At 34.3% G+C, this 21,749-nt stretch overlaps 1 protein-coding gene across 3 annotated transcripts in view; it reads left to right on the plus strand.

Moving 5' to 3' along the window:
• The window catches only part of LOC118200307 (fibroblast growth factor receptor 3-like), a 142,524-nt gene that overhangs the window by 112,619 nt on the left and 8,156 nt on the right, over positions 1 to 21,749 (plus strand). For all 3 annotated transcript variants that reach the window (XM_085809556.1, XM_085809555.1, XM_085809557.1), the window contains 5 exons: positions 66 to 312; positions 2,917 to 3,027; positions 7,737 to 8,056; positions 8,178 to 8,248; positions 15,824 to 16,067. In XM_085809556.1, coding sequence (XP_085665682.1) covers positions 66 to 312; positions 2,917 to 3,027; positions 7,737 to 8,056; positions 8,178 to 8,248; positions 15,824 to 16,067 — 993 coding nt within the window. The remainder of the gene's footprint in view (positions 1 to 65; positions 313 to 2,916; positions 3,028 to 7,736; positions 8,057 to 8,177; positions 8,249 to 15,823; positions 16,068 to 21,749) is intronic.

The following is a 21,749-nucleotide window of genomic DNA, read 5'->3' on the forward strand; positions in this document are numbered from 1 at the left end:
GCTTACATTTTAACTACTTTATTAAAGATGCAGCATGTATCTAATTAAGCATTCATAACTTCTAGGATAATTCCATTATTCCATTGGTAAAGATTGACTACAACATGACATTTTCAACCGGCAAAGGAAAAACGCCAGTTTATACTCCAGAGTATGAATTACCATTAGATCCAGCATACGAATTTCCTCGAGAGAAACTTATTTTAGGCGAACGGCTGGGAGAAGGGGCATTTGGTGTCGTCATTCAGGCAGAGGCAATCAGACTAAATAATACTGAAGGCTCCACCACAGTAGCTGTAAAAATGCTAAAAGGTAATACACAGTTTCTTTTAAAGTAGAAACATACACTCTTTTGCAAAAAAATCGAAGCACCATGAAGGACTTTTGCGATCGTGACAAAATGTGGTATACAAAAATATGTTGCTCGAACATGCAAATGATCAAAGTTTCAAGGCAAATGAACAGAAGTTGCAATCAAAACGTGCATTTCTAGTGCGCAAAGTATAAAACCAGTAACAGAGGAGGAAAATATATACGTCTATGCCTCCCGTGGTACCGTCCACCATCTCGCGGCACTTGTCTGAGGCGGGGTTACGCTCACAGAGGCCTTTGACCCCACAACATCAGCCGAGTCGTCTGAAGTGGTTTCACAGCCAATCATCATGGCTGCCATCAGACTGGCATCAACGATGAATCCCGCTTCTCTCTTGAAGCAGATGACCACCGTGTTCGTGTCCGGAGAGGACGGAACCAACGATCCCAATATGACAGCAGGTCATCTTTAGTCATCCTCCGTACATCTTTAACAGCTCAACGATATGTTGATACCATCGTGCGGCCGGTTGCATTACCCTTCATGGCACATCATCCTGGGGCCATTTTCCAAAAAGATAATGCCAGGCCATATACCGCTCGTATATCGCTGGACTGTCTCCGTTCGGTTGATACTCTTTCTTGGCCAGCAAGGTCACCAGATCTTTCACCATAGTAGGATTAGGGCACCACAAAATATCGCAGATCTAGGGCGACAACTGATGACAGAATGCCTGCAGAATGTATCGCAGGATGGCATTAGTAACCTCTACTACTCCTTGCCTTGACGTATTCAAGCATGCATTGCCGCCAGGGGCGGTTCGACCAAATACTAATCTGAATACTCAATGGGTGATTGTGAGCCGTAAACAGGTACTATGACCTTGAATTTTTAATGATTTTATTATGTGTGTATGAGCTATACACATATTCAATTTCATCAAAAACAGCCATTTTCTTCATGTTGCTTCGATATTTTTGCAAAAGATTGTATTATTTCAGGTAAGTTTAATAATATTCAAATAAATAATGTGGCTTCAAAATTTAATTTAAATAATGTTTAAGAAAATACTGTAATCTTCGTCCTGATTAAACTAAGCATGACTTGCATATAGGCACACAAAAAGGTTTCTTATTTAATTACACATCGAAAATATTTCTTATTTAATTATGCGTTTCTGTTTCATTTTCTTTCCAAACTGCAAAGTACACAAAATAATATTTCTTATTTAATTATCTGTTTTCGTTTCATTTTTCATTCAGATAATACTTTCCCTCCCCAGTTATCTGAAGAGTTCAGTAAACTGGAGACTGTGCTCAGTATTCTGGTAACAAATAAATTATCTAGTTGTCTTCTTTTGTAGATTCCTGCTCTGTGTGAACTAGATAGTGCCTGAATATTTTCAGTCACTTTTTAATGAAAAATTTTCCAGCAAATCTTTAGAAATTGAACAATTATTAAAAGAAAGAAACCCTCTGCTAACCGGTTGGTTTAGCAACATATGAGAGTATAATGTTCCTATGCTTATTATATTTGCCTGTAAAATTTTTATTTTAAAATCTATCGAGTCATTAGATTATATTGATGCAGGAACGTGTTTTCGGTTTATTTAACTTTCTCAAAGCATTCGAGGAGGAGGGTTGTGGACTAAGGAAAACTGGTTCGTTGCACATATGGCATAGCGCGAAAACGCAGCCAGCCTGTACTCCAGGGATTCGAACGCCGTACCGAACTACCTGTGTTCAGAGATTTTACCGATTAGCCGCTGGTGGGCGACGCAGGATCGTGAAAAATGTGCAATGCCCTCGCGGGGTTTAGAACTCCAGACCTCCCGCATACACGCTGAGCGTGCTTTCACGATGCTAATCAGACCAGAAAGGAGAAAATACTATATACTCCCCTTTATAAAAGGTGACTGAAGATTAGGGGACCCAGTCGCAAAATCCTGGTAGTGATGAATTATGCTCCGCCACATTTTAGTTCGGACGCCACTTTTACTAGAGTCATTGGTCACATTTTATTTCGGGCGTCATTTCACTGGACTGATTTTCGAAGTCGGAAAACTGAAAAAGTCCGAAATTCGAAACCAGGATTCGAGCTCCAAACACCTGAATAAGCGCCAAGCGTGCTCCCACTTACACCACGACATCTTAATGAAAAATGCTATCTCTGAAGCATAACTTATTTGGACCTTAATGTTCTTTAAATGATGTCTTCCCCCTCTCTCTCTCTTGCTGACTCTAAATTCTGGTTGCATTCAGGACAGAATAACCATTAAGTGTTTTATTCTGTATGTAAGATACCTAATAATTTACAATGTGCATTACTTCAGATTATGCATATATTTGAAGTTTAATAAAGTAAAACAGAAAGATAAAATATTTAAAACAATGTATTATGTAGCTAAAATTTGGCAAATAGAGTTATCATCTTCATTGTAATAATATCCCTAAGCTCAAGCTGAAGAAATGCCGATTAATTGCTTCCTAGGTTTATTTCATTTACCTGAAACATAAAACTTGCTTTAAAAACTTTTTTACGCGTGTCATGATATTTTTACATGTATAACTTGATAAAATTGTTTGAATGCTTTCTTTTCTTAGATAATCATTTAGATAGTGAGATGACAGCTTTGGTTTCCGAAATGGAACTCATGAAAGTCATTGGGAAACATCCCAATGTTATCAGTCTTCTGGGATGTTGTACACAAAATGGTAAGACTGCCTGATAACAAATTTCAATGCCGTGTATTATGTCTTATTTGCTATCTTTCAAATTTGTGCATTTAATTGATTTAAGGAAATATATTTTGCAGGAAATTCCTACAAATTCCAGAGGAATGCATCTTATAATATGTGCATTCGTTGACTTAAATTGGCTTATTTCTTTAATAATTGCTTAGTATTAGAATTTAGTCTTTCATTCATTTATTTAAAAAATTAGGGTATGCCCCAGGTCAGATATTTTGCAACTTAGCGTTAACAGTTTCGTCCCCATTTCAGCCCAGAAATACACCTTGACCACTTTTTATCACAGCCTTAGTTTCGCACCCCCTGCATAAAATGTAAATGAAAGCGAATTTAAGGCTCCTTTTTGTACAAAGTCATCATGTGAATTGCTTTCCTTTGCATTTAATCTTTATTTATTAAGGGTCAAATTTTATAAATACACCTTGACCACTTTTTATCACAGCCTTAGTTGCCTTTTCTCCTCTTTTTTAGAGAACAATTGCCTTTTCTCCTCTTTTTTATTCGGTAGTTTGTTTCACAATACTGTATTCGCTATGATACAAGCTTTTATAGAAATGTTTTACAAAAACTTGAGGGTGTGTACTTAACCCCAAGTGGGGAAAAAAAAAAAAAAAAAAAAAAAAAAAAAAAAAAAAAAAAAGCCTTAATTTACGATATTTAGTCTTTATGTTGCATGAACATGTCTATAAAAATGAAAGCAGGGGGCTGCCAGTCTACTTGGTTATAAGCGAAGTATTCGTATAAAATCAAACAATGAAATGCGTCAGATAAGATATGCATGTATGTACAAGGGGTGGTGTAAAAGTTGATGTGAAGAAGTATAAAATGAACTATTTTAAAAGATGCTGAGAAGAACTAATGGCCGTTTCGATGATATATAAAGAAACTTACTTTTCATCTATCCTTTGGATGACAATAACTTAAGAAAATAAACCACAGCCAAAAAAGAGTGTGTGCCTTCTTTTATTTCAAAACGAAGATGTAAGCGGACGTTATATATATAAAATGAAGAGATGTTCTTCGACCAGGCTAAGTTAAAAACATAGTTGCTAAATCCTTTTGGAGGTATGTACAGGGCTGAGTTGGTAACAGGCTGAGCTGGTACTAATATGAAAAACAGGTTATATTTCTAGAGGCTAACTAAATCTGTTGAACAGGTAATAGCTTAATCTGGATTTATCTCTTTATATATATAAAATTTATATTAAATAAATAAAATTTATATAATTTATAAATTTATATAATAAATAAAATATATATTAATAAATAAATGAAATTTATATAAAATTTATAAGTAAATTTTTTATAGGGCTTTTTACCGGTAAAATGAATTGGTGTGTGATATTGTAGAGTCATTATTTTATATATATATATGCTAGAGACCTGAAAAATGTCTTGAAAACGCTACTTAGGATATAGATTTATATATAGCTTTGTTCTAACATAGGTATTTTGACACAAAATCGTACTTTTTCTGAAATAACATACCAATTTTTTTCCATATTCTACAACTCAAATTATGAGCAGATATTAAATATTGTAATTTTTGGTGAGAAATTTAAAAATTTATCTTGGCAAAATTTTTTCAGTTTGCGCCAAGAATAATTCACTTGGTGAACTTAATTTATAGCAAACTATTTTCCTTTCCTTTTTCTTCATTATCAACGAACAGAAAAATAGTCATCGTTCATACTTTCAAATTATTTTAACAAAGTGCGCAAAACCACATTTTCGTTATTATCGCTTATAATAAATATACCAAATTTCAAAATGCGCCAAAATGTAAATTCACGTATATTTTAGGAAATTTTGAATAGGAAACTCTTAATTGTTTGCATATGTGCTTGGAAATGCATCTACTTTAAGATGATGGCAAGACTTTTACAGGTTGTAATTCAATTTTTTTTTCGAAAAATTTATATAAAATTATTTAAAAATACTAAATTTAAAAGATAAATCATAAAAATAGGTGAATTTTATTTGGAATGAACCTAAATTTCGAAATATGAAAGGAAAAATCAAATAAGTTTAATAAAAAAGGAGATATTCATAGATCTACACTGGTGTGCAAAAATTAAGGACGAAGTCTAAAAATTAGCATATCAGCTGAACGAAGAGGCAGAGCGGACAGAAAGACCAATCAGGAGATTAAGTAAGGTGATGTACGGTAGCACACGCGCAGATATGCAGGTAGACGTAATGGGGAGTGTCTGAGTAGTATAAAGCATGTTGTCGGTGTAAGATCAGTATTTCTGGCAAAGAGATTGCACGCCGTATAGCATTTAAAATCACACCGAGTTGCTGCCTCAACGAGAAATGGTGAATAATCAATCTGTTAGACGACATCTGGATGCTTTTACCCGATGTCGAATCATTGGGAAGTTGGAGGAAGGCCGCAGTGTGACAAGTGTGGCTGCAAAGTTCGGAATTGCTCACAGCATCGTTTCACGACTTTGGAGACAATTTCAAACTACAGGAACAGCTATCCGTGGGCTTAGTAGTGGTCGTCCACGAGGAACCATACCCGCAGATGACCGGTATATTGCCTTACAGGCCAGAAGAAACAGGCGGCAGACAGCGGGAGAAATCGCTAGACACACGACACAGGCGACTGGTAGACCGATATCACGTTTTACCGTGGCCAGAAGACTGCACGGTGGTGGTTTGTTTGCACGACGCCCTGTACGGTGTGTACGGTAGAATAATGAGAACTAATTTTTTAAAAACTACTAGAGCGATTTTTATAAAACTTGGCAATTTGACATAATTTGAATTATAGATTTGAAATATGGAAAAAAAATTGGCATGTTATTTCAGAGAACGTCTGTCTGTGTCAAAATACCTATATTAGAACAATGCTGTATATAAATCTAACATTTATCCTAAGTCGCGCTTCCGAGACATGAAAGAAGCAAGTTTCGTCAATCGGCCCACTAGAACGGGAGATATAGAACTGCCCCCCTTTTTTTGGCGCAGTGTACCTTATAATATTATTAAACGTATTACCAGTAAAACACATGGTTATGCGGGATTTTCGTAGTCTTCCTTATTAGTGTAATGTGAACACTAAACAATATCCCATTAGACAGCCACCTGTTTTATTTATTTTTACAAATGCCTTTCATTTAGCTACTAAGCCATTAGTCTTGATCTCTGTTTCCCAATACTTAAGCACAAAAGAATTAAAAGATAATAGTGCAATGCATTCGTGAATGTGCTTCTTATCCATGGACTGTCCAGAGTACAGACAGAAGAGTCCTTAAGTTGGATTTTAAAAAGATGGGCGTTCAGACAAATATGCCCAGTCAAAAGACGAAATAACGCCACGGCTACAGGATGAGGAAAATCTGGAATAACTGGCTTTGGTCTGGTGAAACACTCCCAGGCCTTTCCGTTAGCTTCATTTGAAAGGCAGAAGGCAAACCTCCTCTTAAATTCTAATTTAATTAGGAGTTTTTCAGAATTAAAAGCCATATGGTTATTAGTGGAACAGTCGTTCCCTTCTTTGCCAGGAAATCGGCTCTTTCATTTCCCTCGATGCCACAATGAGCAGGAATCCACTGCACGAGTCAGCCAGAGTGTTGAGAATCTTCCTACATTCGTAAATTCGTTCGGAAGTGCAAAATTTATTGTTGGAGATAGCATGCAAAGCGGTTTTGCTATCAGACAAAATAATAGCCCGAGGTAAATTACTCTTCCAAGTGCTTAATTGATTCAGAGCAATAAATATCAACAATTTCACCATTAAAATTGATAGTATCTCTTCCCACTGCCTGATAGAATGCAAGATAATTACAATATGTTTCTGCACCAGCTCCAGTACCTCGCTCAAGCATGGATCCATCCGTGTAAACCTGTGTCCAGAGGTTACTGGGATATATTCTCTCAATAGTTTCGTAGGCAGTGGTCTGATATGGGCAGTGGTCATCTCACTCTTATCAGTTTTCTCGTCAAGTTCAAGATATACATAGAAGGTCACCGTATTCAAGAGGACAAAAAGATGCAGTCATTACATTCATTCCTGGATGAAAGCCGCCTATGAAGGCATCCCTTTTAAAGCTGATAGCTCTATGGGTGCCTAACCAACCATTTTGGGAACTAGTATCAGTCTGATATCTCTTGGGCACAAACAATGGCTATAAATATTTTTCACCGGAGAGAAACTGACTTTTGGTGTAAATTGCTCAAGCTTTATTTTCGTAATTCCCACTTATAAGCAAGAATTAATTTTCCTATAAAGTTTTATTTTGAATTAATTAAACCTAAAAATGAGCAATGAAGGAATGAACAATGAGGCAACAATGAAGATCAGCATAATAAATAATTATGCAGCCTTTAAATTAGGTATTGCTCAGAGGAGTGGAAAGGGACAAACATTTACATATGCATTACCATTATTTCTTAGGTTCTTCATGTTTGGCATGCTTCTAGTTCAAGCAGGCCTTTGTGAACGCAGCGATGTGTTATTGCCGCGCAATTATTTTTTAATTTCTAAAAGGAATACATTTATAGTTTCGAAGACATTTTTGTTATGTTTAAACATTTTATCCTATATATTACAGTCTGAGATATATGACATGTTTAATCTTGAGTGTTATCTTTCATTTACACAAAGCATACTAAATTTGCATATCTGTGCGAAGCATAAAAATTAAAAAATTCTTTTCTTATAGGACCATTATATGTCATCGTCGAAATGGCTTCAAGAGGGAATCTTAGGGATTTTCTGAGGTTACACCGGCCTACTGATGCATCTGGATATGAACAACCAATAACTTTGAACAGTGATCCTACAATACTAACTCTCAAAAACCTTATTTCATTTGCTTACCAAGTATCAAGAGGCATGGAATATTTAGCTTCGAAGAGATATATTCACAGAGATCTTGCTGCTCGAAATGTTCTTCTAACTGAAGGATACGTAGCAAAAATTGCAGACTTCGGTTTAGCACGGGACATTCAAAATACTGATTACTATAAAAAGACAACCAGCGTAAGATATTAATTAATTTTAGTTTTGATAACTTTAAATTATTCTACTGTCTCACTTTGTTGAAATTCATCCCCTTTTTTTTAATATAATTTATATTAAAGTAAAAGTAAATTTTTTACAGGGCCGTTTACCAGTAAAGTGGATGGCGCCCGAATCTTTGTCTGAGCGAATTTACAGCTGTAAATCTGATGTGTACGTAGCTTTGATTTTCTTTTTCATTTACTGCATACCTGTGTTGTATTTAAATATTATCATGTAATGCTGCAGTGTAAGAAAGCTACAGTTTTGAAAATGGTTGCATTAAATATATAAAAAATCACTCGTATTTTTATACATGAATTGATTTTTTATATATGTAATGCAACCATAATCAATGCCGGTAATTTGTAATGTGTATTCCTTCATACATGTGAAGTAAAAATTTTGGCCATTAAAAAAGGAGAAAGTGCATAACTGTACTGTACTGTACTGGAACACTGAAATCTTATATACGTATTAAAGCTAAACCAAGAATGTTGTTTCATACTTCAGTTTTATGTCATGTTGCCTCTACTAGAATACCAACTAAGGAAAGCAAGATTTTAAGTAATTTCTGTTCATTTATGTTAATATCTAGAAACAGCTGTTTCATGTAAAATATAAATCAAGAAATTTTTCCTGAATCTAATAATAGCTATATAAAATACGGCTTTGTCTTTTTTTGGTCTGTGTTCCTCAAACAATTGGTCATTACTAAATGAGCTTTGTACCTCACCATGAACTGCTTTCATTTCTTTTATATAACAACTTATCTTGTGAAATATGTTTATTAACATAACTTCTGGATTCTTAAAGATGTGTGGTACGCCAATGCTTTTAAAGGGCAGAAGTATAAATTTTATCTGTTGAATGCTACGAGTATTTTTATGCATAAATTTATTTTTATATATGTAATACAACCATAATCAATGACGGTAATTTGTAATGTGTATTCCTTCATATATGTGAAGTAAAAATTTTGGCCATTAAAAAAGGAGAAAGTGCATAAATATCTTAAGAAATACTGCGCATAAGCCGCATGACAGTTCATGACACAAAAGGCATTACTCTGATATTAATTTGCAAAACTTCAAGGAACACAAATGTCCCATTATATTAATTTATATAAAATCATGAAGCAATGGTGAAGCGTAAATCATGAAGAGGATGCCATTCTTGTGACAACATTCTGTATAGGAGATTTCATAATTTTTCACCTTCTGTAATTTACTGAGACATTCAAATTATGACCTGAATGAATGGGATGACTGAAGAACTGGAATAGTTACTAAAGAAATTATCAAAAACATCTGCCTGAACTTCAAGGCATTCTAAGCTTCTATCCCTTCGTCAGGGAAGCTGTTTGGTTGTACGTGCATCAACTCTGGAACTGCTGCGATGGCACTTGGGCTAAATCTGGATTATGCCGAATACATACAAAGGGTGTTCATGTATTTTTATACATTAATAAAAATACTCTTTACATTTTAGTCATTAATTAAATGGCCTTGAAATCATTCTAAAAATGTGTAAACACCTTCTGTAGCAGGACGTACTACGTGACATATTGCTTTAAATACTGTCCGCAAAAGAAGATTTAAACTTCGGAAACTTTAAAACCCTTCTCCCATAAAAAATGTACCGATGAATCTTTATCACTTTTGAATGTAATAAGCTGGTGATTTATATTAGTTGCACATATATGTGTAATAAAATTCTAAAACTAAGATAATAATATAAAGATGTTCAGATATCTTTGTTCATTTTGTAAGGGTTTCACATGTACACCGTGAGTAGTCGAAACTTTAAATAAATATTATTATCTCATGTGATTTAAAAAATATTAAACAATTTGCAATTTCATTCCTAAGAAATTTAATTTTAAGCATGCTATATTTTGGGATATAACTGCTGAATCAATTGCTCAAGTTGAGTAACATTTTTTTCCTTGAATGCACCAATAACGAAAACAAATTTTAGAAGTACTGAAGTGGGAAAGTGAGGTGCAGAAACGCAGAAATACTGATTGCGCATTACATAGAGAGGTCAGATCGTATGTCCATATTGAAGAAGGACAATTCTGATTGCATAGAATGCTATCCATAATAACTAAGAAACTTGGCAGATTAAATTCCATTTTTATTTAAATTGGCACTTGTGGCCACAATTCACTCAACTCTTTTAATTGTGCCTATTTCCAGAACATTTACTTTACTATTGCGGTAGGAAGAGAGCACAGCAATATTGCCTCCAAGCAGCACAGAGAGTGAAGCTAAAAGTGTGCATTTATCCAGTATGGAAGATTGCCAAGAGGAACGTTTTAGTTTAGGTTAGAAAAGTTTCAGTTCTCAAAGTCGTGAGTTCAAGTTCCCAATTAGCTGCATCATTAGCGTAACGCAAGCCATGCATCATAGATTGATCTAGAAACGACGCAGTCCAGGAAAGTTACTGTAATTTTTAGAATACAAAGATAAAACGCCTAAAATTAAAAATGAGGAATTAAAAACCTATTGTTAAATTGAATTATAAAACTAATTTATCTTACATATATGTATCTGCTTATTTGTTATCGAACTTTGTTAAAATAATATTTTTGAATGATTTTTCTGCTTTTTAAAAATATTTTCAAAATTTTTGCTTATAATCAATACTGTAGAACCATTCAATCAAAACTGCAGAACACGATTAGCTGAAAATAAAACAGATGAACTGTGTAGACAATTTCATGCATGTATTTTATGGGAAATTTAGGCATAATCTTTTGAATTGAGAAATCATGAAAATTTTCTAGCAAGATAAGTAAATTAAAGGATTCAGTTTTTATGTTACAGGAATTGCCTTTATTTTTCTTAACCGCTTATATACATAATTCTCATTATACGTACAAGTTGGAGTATACTGTCCAAGTGCTCTACATATGCACAATGTAAAGGACATGTTCACGGTGTTCGACTTGAGCTAACAACTGAAACGATTATCTGACATACACCACCTGACATTGAAAATGCAACACCAAGAAAAAGTATTCCGAAATTATGCAAATTTCAGGGTGGACGTATGTCACCGAGTTATGTGAAATGTGCAGCTCTAAAGCGCGCGTTGAAGAAGCTATAAGGGAAAGAACCTGCAAGATGTTCAATTTTCGTGCGTTACTTCTGCTAAGGAAATCATCGTAGAAAATTTATTTTTGTCTCAGAGGACGCATGTAATAGCAAAGAATGCCAAGCCATCGTCAACGGAGGCAGTTAAAACGGACAGGCGATTTTACGAGGGGCATGGTAATCAGACTGAGAAAGCCAGGTTGGTCCATACGGGAAATCTTTACGGCGCACACCTGGGCGCCTTCGTAGTGCACCCTATTTGGCGACGATAGTTGGAAGAAGGAAATGTGGCAAGTTTGAGGGGTGCCGGTACAACCAGAATGGCGTCATCACGCGTGGATCGACACATTTACCAATCAGCGGTGGCGCACGCTCAAGCCATTTCTACCTGGGTGCACCCGCAAGCCACTTCTACCTCCATCCTGTAGCATGTTCAAGACTCCCTGGATGTTCCCACATCGAGAAGAACCTTTTGCCGTCGGTTGGTGGCTATTGTCCAGCACTCGTGGCATCAGTTATAAAGTCTGCTATTGACCTCACATCATAGACGCCAACGTTGCAATGGTGCAAAGTTCGAACGATGTGGACGACGGAATGGCACAGAGTCGTGTTCTCAGACAAGACACTCTTCTGTTTCTTCAGTAAGAGTCGCCTCGTACTAGTGTGGTGTCGATGTGGAGACAGGTCCAATCAGGCAGCAATTGTGGAGCGCTCCACCGTGCGAGGACGCGGCATCATGGTTTGGAGCGCAATTGTGTACCATTCCAAGTCACCTCTAGTTCGCATTCAGGGCACTACGAGGAGCGAACGGTACGTGGAAGATGTGCTGCGGCCTGTGACACTCCCCTACCTTGAGAGAATGCCCAATGCCCTTTATCCAGCAGGATAATACCCGACAACACACTGCTCGCATCAGCCAACTTACTCTGCAAGTTGTACAGATGCTTCCCTGGCCGACTTTTTCTCCTGATCTCTCACCAATCGAATACATTTAGGATATGATTGGACGCTATTTGCAAACCCTGCCGACGAACTGTGTGTGGCAAATGATTGACAAGGAATGGAAAAACCATTCCTCAGAACACCATCCGTAGTGTCATTGACTCTGTACCTAGACGTGTTACTTTGTGTATAGCCGTCCAGGGACATCATTTGGAAATGAAGATCACTTGATGTTCGTTGCTGCCTCTCTGTTTCCCGAGTTTCATGACTTTCTGGTCACCCCTACTTTGTGTTTCATTTTCAATGTTCGGTATTGTATTTAGTGACCAAATTCATATATTATTCCAAACCAAAATACTTTATTATCATTTCCTGTGTTTAAATATTATGTTAAATCTATCACAATAAATAAAATTAAAATATAAATGAGATGCTTTAAATACAAAATTAAGGTAAAAACAGTATTGGGACTCTGGAATAACAAAAATAAAATAAAATAAAATAAAGAGGCATTACTGGCACTGCTGCATTTTTAATGTCGGGTAGTGTATGTCGCGGTTTTGAAATTTAGCTCTGATAACAGATATAACAGAATTTTTCAAGCGGAGCCTTGGGTTTATTGTGATGAAGAGACGGTGCGGAGAGAAGGCACAAACTTGTAATATCCCGTTTTGCCAGCTTACTTTAGATCTACGAAAACTAAAGGGTACATGATATTTAGGCAAAACAGATAGGAAAAATGGGCACAAATATGGATGAATTGAGTCAGTTTAGTATCCAAATTATATGCATATTAGACATTTGCTGAGACTGTGTGGCATAAACGCATCTATTGCTTCCCTAATATGTGTTTCGTACCCAATACTCATATTGTTACAAACATGCTGTTATCAATAAACTGGTAATTTACTTTATTTTAATCAGTTTTGATGCTTTTAATATTTGAATTGAAGTTTTTTACCTCGCAATGGCTGTGATATCATAACTTTGTATTCATTTTGTTAAAGGAAAAAAAAAAAAAATAGGAGTGTGCGAAAAATATCAGTATGCAAGAAGTTCACTGCATCACTCGCAAGAGACTTTGTCTATTTAGAATTAAATTTACGAAAATTTAGATGTATAAAAGTTTCTGTGTTAAAAGTTATATGAATATTCCTCAATTCAATTGAGGAATTGAATTTTTGAATTGAATTATTTAATCTTCCTTCACTAATCACTACAGTGCAAAGACTGAGATTCGGAAAAGTCAGGACTTCTGTGATTCTGGATTTTAGACCATCACTTTAAATCTAGCAATATGACATGTAGACATGGTAACGTAGGAACTTCACTTATTCTTTAGGTCAGCTAGAAAAATGCTAACCTCCAAGTAAAATGCCCACAACCACTCAGAGGTCGAAACTGTAATTCTCACCAACATCATTACAACGTCAATTAGTGTGGTCACGACATTAGTCACGATGAGACTAGCAGTTGTTTGAAAGTAGTTCGCACAAATCTCAGTTCGGGGAAAATCACATTTACGTTATATCCACTTCATTTTGTTGAGTACTGTATTTTTCATTCCTAGACTTTATAAGGGGTATATTTTTACATTATTTTATTTATTTATTTAAGCTATTGGTCCTGACGTCCAGATATTGGACGGCCGAGTTTCGGACTTTGCACTGTACTTTGTATCACCAAATTGTACATGATTGAAAAATAACTTTATTTCAAATTTATGAGTTAATTTTTTTAGAAACTTTTAAGTATGAATATTTCTAATTATTTATTTTTATATTCTTATCTGCCTGCCAGTCTATTATGAGTAAGTATTAATTTCCATCGTATTTTAAGTGAATAATTTCATACTGCTTTTCATAAATAAATCTTTAGAAAGATTTTCCGATTAACAGTTATTATCAGTCTCCTTGGACAATAATTTACATTCATAGTTTTTTCATATTATTCATTGTCATTCTGATATTTCAGTAACGGAAAGGGGACTAACAGTAAGCTAAGCTTTGAGACTTGTTAAATTTTCACTTAATGCATATAATGTATATAATATTTTAATGCTGGAAAAGTTTTCCAACAGATTCTACTTAGTGCGAAAATAGGAAAACATGAATATCTTAATTAAATTAAGAAGTGTAGAGTCAGTACTTTTTTTTTTTTTTTTTTTTTTTGAAGCAGGTGTGAAAAATGTGCAGAGTCTCTCAGAGGCTCGAACCTGAACCTTTCGAATACACGCCGAGTTTGCTACCATTACACCATGAAGTCATGCTGGAAGGAGGGAGAAAATGCCTTATAAAATAGTTTGGTTTATCTTAATTATGGCAAAGCAACTAGGGCTATCTGCCTAAGGGAAGGGATGCCTTCGTGGAGGACTTTCCAAGGGAAACTGGCTCGTATACATGTTACACATGGGGAAAACCACGAAAACGCCCATGCAGCCAGCCCGTTCACGGGATTCGAACCTCAGACCGAACTACCAGTGTTCAGCGACTTTACCGCTCGGCCGCTGATGGGCCCCTTATAAAATAGACTAGAACTATAAAAGGGAACAGTAAAACAAGCGTACAGTTACAGTAAAATCTCAACCAAAAGAGTTTAGAAAAAAATATTTGAATTAGTGAATTTGAAAGTAATTTTCACTTTTTCATAGACATGACTATATATTTTAGAAAGAAAATAAGGCATTTAATATGCCAAAACACAGAGTTATGAATTGTTCTTTTACATGTCTATGTACTCGGACAGGTAATATCAAACAATATTTGTTTGGCACTTTCATTTGTTTCAGTAATGCGTCGAAAAGCAAAAACGTGGTTAAAAAATGGTTAACGTTTACTGTTGCTGTAGATGAATGAATGGTTTGCTTGTTTTTGTAAATCTTCTGGACACTTTGAACCTTTCATGGAATCATGGAAAATTATGGTGAATACAATAAAAAGAATTTCTAAGAGAAATGGCGTGTCTATCTGACCTACCTGAAGAAGTAAAATTTTCCTTTGTAAGAATACAGATATTGGATAGCATTTGATAAAGACATTGCAGCTAAACCTTACGTTCAGTACAAAGTTTCACTCTCAGTTCACAGCGAAAAATAACAATCGCTGAAAAAAAGCAAACTGCGCTTGAAGCACCCTCGAAATCTCCACCAGTACACAATGAATGCTCTCAGCGTTACATATTTTGTGTTATGAGGTCTGCAGATATCAGCCGCATTTCAAATGTAGATTAAATATTAAAAAAATATCACCATGTGCTACGAAAGTAATGTAAATGGTCCATTATAAATACTTTCCTCTTTTTTTTCAGCATAGCGTTTATTACTGCACACATGTATTATTATTATTAGCAAAAAATTTAATATAAAATTCCTTTTTCATAACATTCGATTATTTTTATACTTTCTACAAATGATTGGCGAGATCATATTAACTGACGAGTTCTGTATTTCACTTCCAAATGAACGAAATTTTAATTTACATAGATTACTCATTATAACATGTAATATTCTGTTAATTTTCTCTGTGTGTAATTTAACATTGATTGTCTTCCATCCACCCTTCCACCCTTACAATTTCAACCCTTACTATTCTATTTAGTTTCAGAAGGTAAAAAGCAATTTTCCTTTGTTTTAGTTTGTATTAGTTATTCAATAATTTTTGTTTTCTTTTAAAAGTGTAATAACGTGTTTTATGTTTCAATCGTGCAGGTGGTCTTTTGGAATATTGCTGTTTGAAATTTTCACACTCGGGGGTACTCCGTATCCAACAATTCCGTGTGAAAAGCTTTACCAAAAACTGAAAGATGGACATAGACTGGACAAACCTGACCAGTGTCCTATGGATATATATATGCTGATGCGTCATTGTTGGCTAGAGGATCCTGTAGATCGTCCTACTTTTACCGAAATTGCAAGAATTTTAGATTCGATACTCCTTGATTCATTAGAAAGGGTAATGTTTTATTTCTATTTTGCAATAATCAGCTATTTCCATTAAATAATCTTAACTCGTTTATTGTCATTAATTATGACATGCTTTATTTTTATGTTTATCTCATACTGCATGTTTCAGAGTATTATTAAAGACATAATTTGAAAATTTTTGTGTTTAGCTACATATTATTAGATATTCATTCAGGTTTATAATAGTATGCCAGAGAGAGAGAGAGAGGAAAGTAAAATATATTAGCTTTATTAATCTTAATTATTCCGAAAGTAAGCTTCTGAACCGAATACTTGATTAACAGTAACACAATGAACTGATTACTTATTTTTTGAAGTTATATGCAATACAAAAAAGGAAAAAAACTTCTGTATTCAAACAAACATTCGAAGAGTGTTCAATAAATTCTAAGCTTAAGTATGTTGCAATATATGTGGAATGACAAAACACATTAAAAATAAATTTTTCCTTGTTGTTTGGAAATTTAAAAAAAAAAAAAAAAAAAAAAAAAAAAAAAAGTATACAGTGTTTTGTATTGTTGCTTGATTTTTAAGAGGGTTATTAAATGGTGTCAGTCATTAATAAATTTAATATTGAAATTGTTAAGCGTCGTTCGGTGAGTGAATTCTTGAGAAGAAAAGGCATAGCACAGATTAGTACTCATGGACGCATGGTTGCAGTTTATGATAATATCGTACTTCCTCTGCCACACATAAAAAGTGGGTTGCCATGTCTAAAAGGGAAGAGTGTCCTTTGAAGTTCCAGATGTCCCCTTCCCAAATGCTCCAGATACCCAGGAATGTGGATGTGGCCACTAAAGAACCGTGTCAAAATCTAGATGGAAAATAGATGAACGCCACTTTTTCAGATTGCCATGGAAGTAGGTAAACGGAAAACACTGGATGAAAAGAAGGGGAAGCTAAAGGTCCTACGCCTAGAGTATTGATGTCGGAAATGAAGAAACACAAGGTGGAACGTTCTCTGAGCTTTCCTGAGCAAAAACTAAAGCAACATTTATGTGATTCAAATTATAGCAACGGTGGGGATTTGAGGCATGCCAATTCAGGGTTGGTTTGAATGTTGCCACAAAACGTTTCTTTTCAGCTGACGATTAAGGAATCACTGTGCTGTAGTGTATTAAAATAAAGAGAAGCATTGTAAAAAACTGTAACTTGCCATGTAAAAGTAATTTTAGACTTTTATCATGGGTAAGTGTTATCGGACTTAATCTGATTGTATAATCGTCATCTGCAGGTGCCTTCAATATTGTAGCTGTGCAGGGTACTTCAGTAAAAGTAGGAAATTTGCATTGAGATTATTTTTTTACTTTTTAATGCATGCTGTTTTCGCAAGGTTCCGTAAGCTCCCATAAAGAACTTTCCGAATGAGCTGTGATGTAGGCATGAGGCATTTTTTGGTACAATGTAAATTGACGGAACTTAATGGTACTTTGAGTGAATAATATAAGTGATAGTTAAAAGATGCAAAGTAGGATTGTACTTAAAAAAAAAAAAAAAAAAAGGGACAAGCCATTACATTAGTTTCTGGAGGGGTTTCAACAGTGCGGACATGTATTGTTATACAACGATCGCATTTCGAGAGTAATCCTCGGCATCTATTTGAAATTACTTTTTGATAAACCTCTCGTTGTAGCAAATATATTTTATGTATGAGCACCTGTCCTGATAATATTCCAGTTATGGGCTCTGTGAGTCTCATTAGTTTTCCTGCATATTTTGGTTTTTAAACATTTTGATGCTGGACGATTGTGGATGTTTTCCATTTCATATCCTGCTGTTTACTCTCTGGCTAATCAAATTTCATCACCTCAGTTTATATCATCTGAAGGACCATCCCCCTCGAGTGTGCTGGTGATGCAGTTGCCGCCCTTTTTTTTTTTTTTTTGCCAATTCAAATTCGCATTATGCAGAAGACATAAATCTGAGTTCGCTCGTGTTAACCTTTTTTATTCGCGACATGAGCAAACAGCCAATGTGAACAACCGACTTGAGCAAACACTCAGCTGACTGAGTTTTTATCGCGTGTCATAATGTGAAAAAAAATTCGTGTTTACACTTTCCAATATGACGTCGGAATCACATAGCGATGAATTTTTATTTAAAGATATTGTAACTGCCCACATTAATAAGATCATCTGCATTGTTTACGGCATCCTCATTTTTGTCAAACATATATTGGTAGAAATTTCAAACTCTCATAAAAGGGGAAAAACAAACTGCTGTGATCCTACCGATATAACCATATTCTTCACCTTGTATGGGACACCATAAGCAGTAAGAACTTCAATGAATAACAATTTCTATGAAATCAAACCTATGCCTTACAAAATTCTCCTTAATACTCACAATTTTATGCGTAACAAGAAGCTCTTTAAGTATCTCAATATCAAATATGTCAAAATCTAACTTCAACAAAATGACAATTTCTGAAATAAACGAATTGACTAAGAAAGTGTTCGATAAAATTTAGTTATGAAATTTTCGAGGACAGTTACAACCTGGGTCATACAACACTCATTTGTTGAATATTAATAAAATTACAGTTGCAGCGACTTCTGTCTGTTCCATTATTTTCCCTCGGAAAGATTGTCACAGCTAGTTGGGTGGTCAGCCCGCTGTATTGCGAGTGAAAATGTCAGACCTCGCTTCTAACCACTGTAATTTTTTCCACCTGTGCGAATTTCGGTTTACCAGTAGCTTTCCTCTTTTTTTTAAACTCGTTTCTAATATTTAATCCTGAATCATTTTATCTATTATTATTGTTTTCGGTTCTAGTTTAAAAGTGTGCACTGCACACAGAAATCAGTAACCCATTATATAATGATATATTTGCACCTCTTGTATAAATTATATCTTTTTTTTAAACCTCTTTGCATATTTTATTCTGTACCTAATTTTACATAAACTATCCAAAGTTTGAACCACATCCTAAATTCAAAAGTCAAAAATATACACCAAAAATTATTTGCATATTAATTTGGAAGTATCGAAACCGTCAACTTCCAACCAATGATACGAGTAAATATTCTGTTTTAAGCCTGCAAAGATATTTAATGCTAATAAGAAACACGGTTCGATAAGTAATGAGTTTAATCATTGAATGTTTGGGATAAAGAATATTCTTACCAGAAAACTTACATAAACATTATTAAACTTAAATATTTCTTAAATTTTTCAATCATGCCCTGAATATCTTGCATATTTAATAAAAAATATCTAAAGAATTATAGCCATCTTTCCTAAGTGTTTCCTCTCTTCACAGAATAAATTTGAATGAAAGAGCTGATATTCACAGGGCATAAATATTTGTGTTTAATAATAAGCATATGTTAATTCAGAAATATCATTTTAAAAAATGAATACAGAAATTGGTGGCATTTCAGTTAATAGAAACGAGCAATCGCTTAAAAGCAGTACAGATCAAAATGTAATATTTTAACATATTTACACTTCATACATAAAATGGCATAGTTACTTTTTTTTTTAACAGAAAGACAGCTTCACTTTAATCTTTTGCTGTGAAAGTACAGTCCATTAAATTTAAACTTGCAATAAATAAATTTTATTGAATGAATTCTTTTTTTCTTTTTTTTTTCTTTTTCTTTTTTTCTTTTTCTTTTTTTCTTTTTTTTTTTTTTTTTAAATTTATAATCAGTTATAAGCTGTTTTGCTTATTATACTGATTCCTTTACACGTATTCCGACATCCACACGTAAACAAGCCAAAGGGAGTTGATTAAGTGGTGATTTATTATATGGTAGATGGTGTTTCAAGTTATTCAGTTCTCTTTTTATACTATATTTAAAAACAATTTCTCTAAATCCCTAAATTTGCATTAAAACTTACTTTGTGCATATAGTAACTGTTTAATCTTATTATCCAGTTTTGTCAAATTGCTTAATACACAAAATTTCACAATAAAACGAACCAAATGTGACACTCTTCTGACCAAACTACTAAACAGCAGATGAAACGCTTTGCACTTGCAACCTTTTATTAGTATCACGTGAATTTTTTCTCTTCAGTAATTGTATTGGCTAAATGCAGACTTTGCTTGCATCTTCGTTTGAATGACTTTTCGTCTTCGACAAGCGTTTCATTTTCCGCTTTATGTCGCCAGCGTAGTCACACACACAAGATGGTGTCATTGCAACCCAATAGTGTTATACTATAAATTGCTTTGGATTTTATCTTTGACAAACTTTATGGAGCCCAAATCTATTGGGAATGATTTCATAAGCAGCAATATCTTATTTTCCGCTTCTATTTAGTAGTTCATTTTCATTCCACCACTTCCATTTTCATGACCAGCAGTGAAACAGATAACAGCAATGCAAAGAAAAAATAGAAATATTCTTTTGTTTATTTAAGTAAATGGAAATGAAAATATTCACAGTTTGGTTAAAATCCGTGTCTCCTTGTCTGTGACCCACAAAGCTGAATTTGTATACTAGAGTTCAGTTTCGCTTTGGGTCTGTTAACTGCAACAGCATGCTCACCCAAAATTGCACTAGTTGTAGAAGAGAGATATGAAAATTCTATCACATTTAGACATCCCTACTGTAACTTCAGAAGAGACTTGGTAAGAAATTCACTAAAGCTATTCTTCACTTTGACCATATTGTATGAGCTACAGAAGAGGAGCCTGTTGCATCAAATTGTCAAAGGGTATTTACAGTGTCTCCATTTTAGCCAAGTTGTTTTACAGATTTAACGAGCTTTTGCGATGAATGTCAGAGTACCAAGAAATGAGTAACTAGTGTCTTAAAATATCTTCCAAGTGAAGGGATTTTTACTGCATTGCAAATGATGATTGCACCATCAGAAAAAATAATGGAAGACTTCAAAATCTTACTATTTTGGTGGTAATGGGGTGACCATCTTCCAGCTAAGTGATTTTCTCTAACATTTATTAAATTTAGAATATAGGATTAGTAAGGAATTTAAAAATAATTGTAATCGTAGTTTCATGAAGGAAAGTTGGTCTCCTTACAAAGAACATATGCTTTTATGGCAAGCTCAACCAGTACTTTTTTATGACTTGTTTATTTAAAATACTTATTTATTTTAAGAGGAAACCTTTTTGTTGAAAATATTAAATTACATATGCTACTTTGTTTACTTTTCTCTGCTTCCTGAATTAACAGTTTTAGCTTCGGTAAGCCCATTTGCTTCATAAAATACTTAGGGCCTGAGCCAAATTTTACTTATGAACCTGTTAATTTATATTTCATAATTTAATTTAGCTTGAATGTTTTTTAGCAATTTTCGAAAAATTTGGAGTTAATTTCTGTTAATCTATTAGTTTTGTGTAACCTTCAGGTTTATGTATTAATAAATTAATCCTTCACTTTAAAAGTGATCACTGTACTCAGAAGGTAAGACAGGAATGTAAGTCATCTAACTGCCTTTACAGTTCCAATAGTTTGGGATTATAATATAAAGTAGTGTAGAAACTCACGAAATGTTTTAAAATATATACATAATATTTTTACGAGTTGAGATTAGCAAATCTGTAACTCACTATACAGAGAAAGACTGTTATCTTGAAGAAAAATTGTTAACATTATCAGTAATGAAATTTCTTCAGTTTCTCTATACTTTCATTTTACAGGTTCTAAAAATATTGTTAATTTGCCTTTTAGTTACATATGCTTTTCTTTAGAAAGTG

The sequence above is a fragment of the Stegodyphus dumicola genome, chromosome X2 (genome assembly GCF_044657685.1).
Source record: "Stegodyphus dumicola isolate Sdum_Otavi_A_Nest chromosome X2, ASM4465768v1".
Taxonomy (NCBI): domain Eukaryota; kingdom Metazoa; phylum Arthropoda; class Arachnida; order Araneae; family Eresidae; genus Stegodyphus; species Stegodyphus dumicola.